General features: G+C 40.7%; 1 protein-coding gene across 2 annotated transcripts; it reads left to right on the forward strand.

Moving 5' to 3' along the window:
- Window positions 1-4,933: 4,933 nt before the first annotated feature.
- Window positions 4,934-8,976, forward strand: LOC145442658 (uncharacterized). Of its 2 annotated transcripts, none has more exons than XM_080320633.1 (5): window positions 4,934-5,897; window positions 6,603-6,804; window positions 7,205-7,326; window positions 7,471-7,589; window positions 8,713-8,976. In XM_080320633.1, exons 1-5 carry the CDS (start codon window positions 5,846-5,848, stop codon window positions 8,974-8,976), a joined length of 759 nt encoding a protein of 252 aa, XP_080176759.1. In that variant the 5' UTR covers window positions 4,934-5,845. The 2 variants fall into 2 exon arrangements, with proteins under 2 accessions (XP_080176759.1, XP_080176758.1); XM_080320632.1 differs by having other exon boundaries at window positions 4,935-5,897; window positions 7,205-7,329.
- Window positions 8,977-9,212: the final 236 nt, after the last annotated feature.

Raw genomic sequence — 9,212 nt, forward strand, 5'->3', positions numbered from 1 at the left:
ACTTATCTTCATTTCTGGTAGGAACTGTCCGTCCTTACGAAGTAGTTTGGCCTGAAAAAAAAAACTGATTTTGGCTTAAAAACTGACAAATTTTAACTTCTGGACCTATGAAGTAGTCCAATGGTTGCAGCATGCCTTAAGGGAGAAATGATTTAAAGTTGTAGTAGTACAACGAAAGATACTTTCCGACATTCTCGTGTAGAAAGTGTCTGTCCCTACTGAGTAGCTTGCCAAGAATGGAGAAAGAACGTTCAACAACAGCAGTTGTTGGCTGGCAACACTGAAGTTGTGCGTACGCTGCTGGTGACACACCGTGTTGCACGATTCTGACAATGTTGTCTACTACATCACAATTTTTCAGCATGCTCTTCTTGATATAGGAACCAATGCCCACGCAGTCTTGCTCCAGTTAGGATATTGCTGTGCGATGAGCATAACACCATGTAAACATATTTGTTTCATTTGAATGTTTATGATTCACAATGAGCAGACAATGAGCCGTCTACAACGGTAGGCCTATAAAGTAGGCTAAAAGCTGTAAAATATCAAATGATAAATTCCCCGACAGCGCAAAATCTACGAAACAAACGTATTGCAGAGGTCAAAAAAATTTGCCTTTGTAAACGATTTTGACAAATTTTGACCTAACGCTACAATTTTGACAAAATTTTGACAAAATTATACGTGTCAACAAAAATCGCCTTTGTCATAAGTGTTTCACTCTTAACGAAAAGGTATTGCATTTCCACCCGCGTACCACCCCTGATATACGAGTGTGAATATACACCAATGGCACACGAAATTAGAACCTGCCTCAGACTTATACCGCGGTATAAACCAAGTACAACATTTTAATTCGAATGATGCATGCAAATAGGAGCGCAGGACGGTACGCACGTAGGCACTTAGGATTTATGGCCGCGATGTAATTCTGAGTTAGGTTTTGTATTCGTGTACTGCCCTTTATGGCTCCTAGGGTGTGAATACACCTTCCTGTCTGTAAGAGTGTAGTGCGTAAGTCGTAAAGATGAATATAGCAATCTTCAAAGTATCCTTCTTTCGGATTAGCTCCATGCTACCCCTCGACCAACTATACTTTTTACACTATTTACTTGTGTACTTATAGGACATCTCATTTTCTACTTTTGCTTGAGTTCGTGTTGACGTGTCTGGGAGATCGCTGATTCTACGCTACTTAGGTAGGAACACCGAAGACTTTGACAATCACTGTGCTTCTACCTGAGAAAGGTTTTAGAAAGAAGATACCCACACATCGCTTTCGACATGGTTTCTAATATAAATATGAATAATAGTAATCTTCAGTCGCATTTCAATATATACCCGAAGCTTGTGTAGACCACTGCAAGTGGACAAGTGGACAACGAGCCTTATCCTATTCCGATAGTAGCAGAATATCATTCTTGTGAAGTCACATTGGAAGTGAGTCATATGCCAATTGAAGCCTAAATAAACCGAGTTTTGTGGCGAAAATGAGATCTTACTTCGTTGTTTCACGATATGAGACAAAAGGGATAGGCTATTATTAGATATATTACTCCTGTGAAGTAAAGCCCTCTAGCGAAGCTTTACAATTCAGTTACTGCCGTCAGCTTCCGTAGCTCAGTGGTAAGAACACTGATCCCACAGTCTAGAAGCTGGGTTCAATTGCCAAGTCCCGGTAAAGAATACCGTTGTGGCAGGAGGTGCACCCGGCGTATAAACCTTAACCGTTCTGTAGTTAGGATCAGTAATTAGCTGTGGCAACCCAATGAATCCAGAGTCGGTCAACGCGGAATGTCCCCGCGCAATGTAGCCATAAATGTCCCTTCGAAAATAGGATTGAATCATAGTGCCAACCCAGTCTAAAGCTTTTAGATATCCCTGTGCCAAGTAACACTGCAGCCACCATCTCACATCTCGCGCCGATTTGCACGTATTGAAGTCAAGTAAATTACTTGCTCCAGCCCGTCACCTGGCGGGAATTCATTTCATATTAGAAAAGCAAACCGCGATTGCCTTTCTCGAGAAATTCTATGCGATACCATCCGGTATGCATTGTATGCTCTTCTTCTAGGCATTGTGACATAAGGTAGATAAAAGGGCGAATTGATCGTGGAGAAGGAAGAATTAAACCATCCGCTTTGACATTCACTGGTATCACCGGTCTGTCAGCGAAAGAAGAAATTCTCTCGCAACCAAAGTCTCACGCATCAAAATGAATTCATTTTTATAGTTAGTAAGCTACGTCTTTACGGGCATTTATATTACATAGAGAATGCGTAGACAATAGTTGTACGTACCTCAACTCTATGAAACATGTCTTACGCACACGATTGCAAATTGGGGTGCATTATTTTCCTCTGATGGCCACATTTGTATTGCGCATCTACTCGGATTGTAAGGACGGGACTATTCGATGCCAACCATTTTGACCAGATAAATCAATATCGACCAGTCACGGTCAATTCGAGTCAACGTTTTTTTGCCACCCATCTTTTTGGCACCACACTTTGCCCAGCTGTATGTTGGCCAAAACAGCATGTCTTCAAGTGTCCCGGCGCGGAAGGGGTTGGCCTCGAAATACATGTGTATCATATTCCCGCGTCCACTCGTTCCACACCCCTTGCACACATTAACGCATCCCAACAGTCCCAGACGATGTTCTCCAGAGAAGCCGATGTCGGACAAATCTTATCATGAATTCAAACAAATTTGTGTATAACAAATGTGGGCATATTTTCATTATCAAGCCATATCGTAGTAACGATTTTTTGCGTGTCTCGCTTATTGGCTATAGTAACCAACACCGGCAACACGTTGACCTCGGATATGTACAAATCATACACAGGATAGCGCGACGAAGTTATTTTTGTAGTAAGAAATACAACAAATATTATATGCATCATTTCATTACATACTGGTGCCGTCGCGACCAAAAATTATACCCTTTGTGACCCATTTTTTGAACCCCTGACATAGATGAACACGTCTGTTGGACAATTCATACGCGATTGCAAGCACGTCATATGGAATATCAAAATATTGATCTCCAACTACGAGATAATGATCACTATACTTACGCTAGATGTCGATATAGCGACATGGTTACTACTAGGGAGTAGGGATAGCGTGAACCTCTGAAAGGTTCAGGTTGGTGTGAACGCGAACCTTTTTGAAAGGTTCTGTGTGAATGCGAACGTAAACCTCATGACTTCACATTGCTAATTCAAACCCTACATTTCAGTGAAGTGATAGCCTATATATTAATGCAGTTGTAGGCTACCGTTCACACCATCCCTACTATCACTTCACTGAAACTTTGGGTTCGGAATTAGCATGAGGTTCACGTTCGCGTTCACACAGAACCTTTCAAAACGGTTCGCGTTCACACGAACCTGAACCTTTCAGAGTTTCACACCATCCCTAATAAACACATCCGTTGGACAATTCATACGCGATAGCAAGCACGCCCAATGGAATGTCAAAAATATTGATCTCCAATAGTTACTAGCTGATGCTCATTACTTACTAGATGTCGACATAGCGATAGGGTTATTACATAACATTGTCAGGCCGTGTTATTTTTGGCATATGCCAAAACTGCCAAAAATAGCTTATTTTTGGCATTTTTCAATTTTTATTTTTGGCAATTTTGGCATCGCCCACCAAATAGATAGTTTCAGACTCGAATTAGTCATAGAAACGCTTTATTTGGGTCAGTTTATCAAAAGAAACCACAAAATGTGCAGCATCCACTTATAATCAGTGCCAACAAACAATACTAAGAAGATGAAAAATCCTAGCGATTTCATAGGTTAATAATATCAAACGAAATCACAAAATTTGCAGTATCATCTCGGAATCGTTGCCAATAGGCAAAAAGAAAGAGAAGCCTAACAAATACTTTCAACACCTGATTGCTATAGCTGTTGAATAGACTTATATTGTCTGCACTGTAACAGTGCTTCCAAACTCAGGTCGAATCTGGGAAATATCGGCTTCAACAGTAGCCGTTCAGGGAAAGAATGTAGCCAGTCCTCCAAAAAGGTTTTCAGAGCTTGAAAATTTTTGGAGAGCCGAACCGGCTTTCAAGCATCATGAAAAGAAATCACTTCGCTAGTGACATCGATCTCATCGCAGAAAGAATTTTCCTCCCAATACTTTTCCAGGAGTTTCCTGTCTCTCAACACATTCTATTTTGTAGCCCGACCATCCCATCTCCTTCAGTCTATCGAGATATTTTCGGAGGACTTTTCTCACTTCAGGTGGCTTTAATATTACCAACTCACATGGAAGAGTCCTGGGAGTGTTCGCTTGTTTAAGAACATTGACACAACAAGACACTATCTGGCAAAACGAGACTGCAGCTCAGAATAGCCAGACAGTTTGTTGCGTCACAATGTTCAACTCGATCACAATGCAAAAATCGTGGTTGATTTGGGAGGTTCCAGATCCATGAGCAGAATACAATCTATATTTTAGTAATCAGTACAGCGGCAGCTTTCCATTGATACCCGTTTTATCAAATTTAGCGCTCGGCAAGCTGGTCAAAAATGGTCGTAAAATTGCCTTTGGACAAATGGAAAGTATGACGTCAACCAAATGCAGTCAGCCGTTCAATCTCGCTGTGCCCACATCATTTGGGACACCATGCTTTCACCACTAATGAGTGTGCTGGACCCAGATTAAGAAACCTGCCCTTCACACACGCTTTTCTCGCTTGTATCGCGGTCCCGTTAACATAACACCATGAACGAACTATACGCTATTGGCAGGCCGTGTTATTTTTGGCACATGCCAAAAATTGCTTATTTTTGGCATTTTCAAATTTTTATTTTTGGCAGTTTTGGCATCTGGCTCCTGAAATGCCAAAAATAACACGGCCTGTAACATTGTGTTGATTTTGGGCGTATGGCTCTGACTTGTAACAGTACTGTCGAGGCTCGAGTTGTATGGTACACTCATTAGCGAAAAATATAGCGCCTGACCATAATGAAGGCCTACTTCTACTTGATTTTACATAGAAATTCCGCTTATTGCAGTATCGTGAATTCGTTGCCACTGACTGAATGAGTGTGTCTTCAATTTATCTACACTACATAGTTGTTGCGAGACCACTATATTTTCATGGAGTGGTTGCAGTTCCCTAAATTTCCATGCCACATTGCTAGAAGAGTAGAAGCGTCGTCACATCTTCACTTCTATTCAGCATACTAATTTAAGTCAAAATTCTAATTCACTAGGATCCGAAGGTAAAATATTGTAATAACCGGTACAGTACGATCTGAAAATTGTACGGTGTTTTATTCCGCAGGGAAATCTCCTTATTCGATTAGCAATACCTTCGCTCCTGGGGGCATTTCTTATTATTATTGATCGCAATACACGAGAAATCTGATGAGATGGTTAACCTATCGGTCTTCAGTGGTTAATTCGAGCTAGCGTTTTTGGTATTGTGACGATAAAGCGAGTCTGGTCGCCACGCAACGAGTTGTACGGAATGTCCACTGGATTGTCCAGTGAGTGCTATGGCGGCAAGCAGCGTTGAATGAAGGCATTCTATGCGGATGGAATCTGACAAATCTTAGACCTAGAGTAGTTGCGTGAACTTGTAAGAGAAACAAATTGAAAAAACTGTCAATTTACATTCGTTTTTTCATTTCCTCATGAATTAATAAAGCACGCGGGAGAGCTCAGAGAAGATTAATAGTAAATTGCCCCTATTGTTACATTCGCGCGCCTAGTGCGATGGAAAGATCAGGTGTTATCTGCAATGATCACGTCAACTGTGCTATAATAGATAGCCTATGTAATAGTGGATAAATAAAAGCATCGGATTGGAGAGATGAAGAGACCCGTGAGTTTGAAGATGGTATCGTTCACTCTAATATTCTCCAGTAAGAAGTCCGTTGTTTTATCTTTGAAATTTGGGATATGCATAATTTAAGCCGCGCAATTCACGTACAATTAGTATAGTCGGTGTGCTGATGAGCTAGAACGACCAAATACTGCTGTATATAACAAAACAACGATGGACTATAGTGTCACATAGCACAGGTAGTGGCGGTAATCACAAAACCTAGTCTCGAAGATGAAACGCTGACACATTCTAGCTAGTTCCAAGTAGAAGGGGAGATATCCAAGACAAGCCAAAGGCCTTCAATAGTATAGTAGACACCAAGATCTCATCACGTTTTGTCAATGCAGTATGAGAGCCTACTGAAGGGCTAATGAAGAGCGATGATTGATCGAGCTGGAAATAGAGGTATATTTCAATGAAATTTTCCATGATGGAAATAAATGGATAACCTCGTCGATGGTTGTTGGAATTACACTCATCAACATGACTCAAACATACTAATAAAGTTGTTTGTGTGATAAAATACGAAATCGACATGTAGTGTGGTGAATTTGGTCTCGTAACGGTAGCCGTAGTGGAAGCGGTCTATAAACAAAACCATTGCAGTACGCGGTGTAATCATGCAAATTTGATTACACACAACTAGCACTACCTCCGCTAAGGAGTCTGCTATAGCGTATAGATCAATTAAAGAGCTTACCGTAATTCCGTAATTTAACTTGAATATTACCCATATATTCAGTGTGGCCATCGATTCGACCAGCGAATTGCGCAAAGGAACATAGGGCGGACAGCTCCGTATCAAGCTTCTCTGGGAGACATCTTATACTAACGACCGGCCAAAATTCTAATTCTACACTTCAGAGCGAATGCTCGTGTTTATATATTTATCATAATTTCACTTTTTGCACTTTGGAAATGCATGGCGTATTCGATTGGTCAACGTAAGTGAAAGATTTTATGTATTATCATTAACCGTCTCCCAAAACCAACTGATACCTACTCTATAACAAAAGAGCATTATTAGAAACGTTTTCTCGTGAGTGTTGCGCTGTTTTCCTGAAAATCATGCATGAAGACATGACCATTTAACATGCAACCGTCTAGTATCGCCATTGGTTAATAAAATAGATTTTATGATTCGAGCATTCACAGTGCATTGAATGTTTATATTGTGCTTGTAACCTATCCACATATATAAAAGCGAGAAACGTAGGGATATACTTTGAATATTACAGTGTTGCCGCATTTCTTCACGCTCACGAAGTTTAATCCATTTTATATATTACAGCATTTTCTTATCGTCCATTCATTAATATTTATCCCCGTGCTATTATCTTTCAGTTGCACAGCATGGAAGATATATATACAGCCACGCTCGAATCTGTTACAGTCAGTGCCAGGTTATTTCAATTACGAGTCAAACTGCTCGAAGACGAGGCAAGAAATATCGGTGACAGCAATTGGTAGTAGTTTTTAGCATCATTTTCTTTTCTAGTTACTGTCTGACGTGGTGGAATTTATATATTACGATTTCATGTTCGGATCTAGCATTTTCTTTTTTATTTTACATATGTCTGTCTTTACCGCTAAAAAACTTCTTGACACAGCGCAGGCCAACTTGGCAAGGGTTGCAATGGCGGTTGGGGTTAAACATAACAGCTCACAGGACATGGAACTGAGAAGTCTTCCGAGCATTGAAGACTGCATGGTACAGAATGTCGGGAAGGTTCGTTCGTGTTTGTACCAAGTTTACTCTTTTCACTTATGGAAGCTTTCTGTTTTGCTACCTATAGCCTGCCATCGTTCCTCTATAACTCAGCCCTCTGATTTTCGATGAAAAAGTTTCACCTGGCAACATAATTGTAAAGCCAATAAATACACATAGACATCTGTAATAATTATATTCAAATGAGCAGTAATACTGAGCAATAGCCACATCTTCTGAGGAGCAGCGAATTGGATGTGGCTAGAAACAGGGGGTTTGCGAACCTCTGAATTCACAATATGATTGATAACCTAATTTGTGATTTTGTAAGCTAGGGTAGATCGCGTGAAACAGCTTTCCTTCATAGCTGCTGTAATTGTTCAGGGCTGACATCAGATAAAATATCCTAATACTGTGAGAACTAATTTTAAATGCCTGTCAGCCATCGACGCGATAGCGTAAACGTGCAGAGTCCGACTTTATCGTAGGTTCAATCCCCGCGGGTCAGAACAAAGACCTGAACTTAAAACTGGTATCCACGAATTTCCCGCTATAGGCGCTCTGTATTTTGGGGTAGTGTGAAGAAGGCAAATGGCGGTATTGACTCGATAATTATTCTAATGCTTATTTCCTATCTTCATCGTCAAAGCACCTCGATGGTACAGACAAAAAGAAAACTGATCTCCTTCTCCAATAAAAAGACAATCATGTAACTCTTTGAATGTGAAGCTGTCAGTGCCAGGAAATTTGAGAGCATTTACGGCGGCGAATTCCTGAGCTACTCTCCTAATCTGTCCCATTGGAGATGAATCCATTTTCTCATGTCCCAGAATAACCTCAAGATGGGCTGCGAGACAAGAATAACTCGACTGTGCGTGAATGTTGATTGAAAAATTTCAATGTAAATTTTGGTGTCTCATGCTGCAAAACCGCCGAATCAATGCCGGATACATCCCCGCTACGCATTGACATGCGGTAGACGAATGTTTGTATAATTACCCGTCGAAATACAAATTCCCTCTGGCAAAATATATTCCCTTTGCTTCGATAACGGTGCAGTGTGGACTTGGGCATACGCGATCGATTTTACTTTCGTGAATGAAAGATATCACGTGATGGACTATTTCGCTCCTCTCATTTGTAGGACGGAAGAAAAGAACTCTTCAGAAACTCTTCAACTATTTTCGATATGGCAATTCAATGTGCGCAGAATGCTACGGTAGAGAAATGGAAGTCGCTGAACCAAGTCAAAAGACTCCAACCTGCTTCCTCTCACGAATTCATGTTAACATTCTACCTAAATGTGGGGGTAGTGGTATTTCTGGTCGGATCGCTGCATTGGCTGTTCAAATTCTATATGAAACGCTGCTCAAATGACGATATGGCGGGCGACATGACTTTCATTTAGGCATCTAAAGCGAAAATGACCAAGAATATTACGAACTGGTGGATCCCGATAATTATCAAACAGCAGATATTTGCAATTTCTGATATGAACAGACAACTATTGCTGCAGCGATTTTATGATTCTTAGTCTGCTCCGATTGTTAGCGGATAGTTGGCGATACCTTTTCCAGTGCGACGTTGAATGTAATAATTATTAACTGATTTCCACATATTTATAGATTTTGTCTCTTCAAACTC

This window comes from Botryllus schlosseri, chromosome 7 (genome assembly GCF_051294905.1).
Source record: "Botryllus schlosseri isolate E-star chromosome 7, Bs_hap1, whole genome shotgun sequence".
Lineage (NCBI taxonomy): Eukaryota > Metazoa > Chordata > Ascidiacea > Stolidobranchia > Styelidae > Botryllus > Botryllus schlosseri.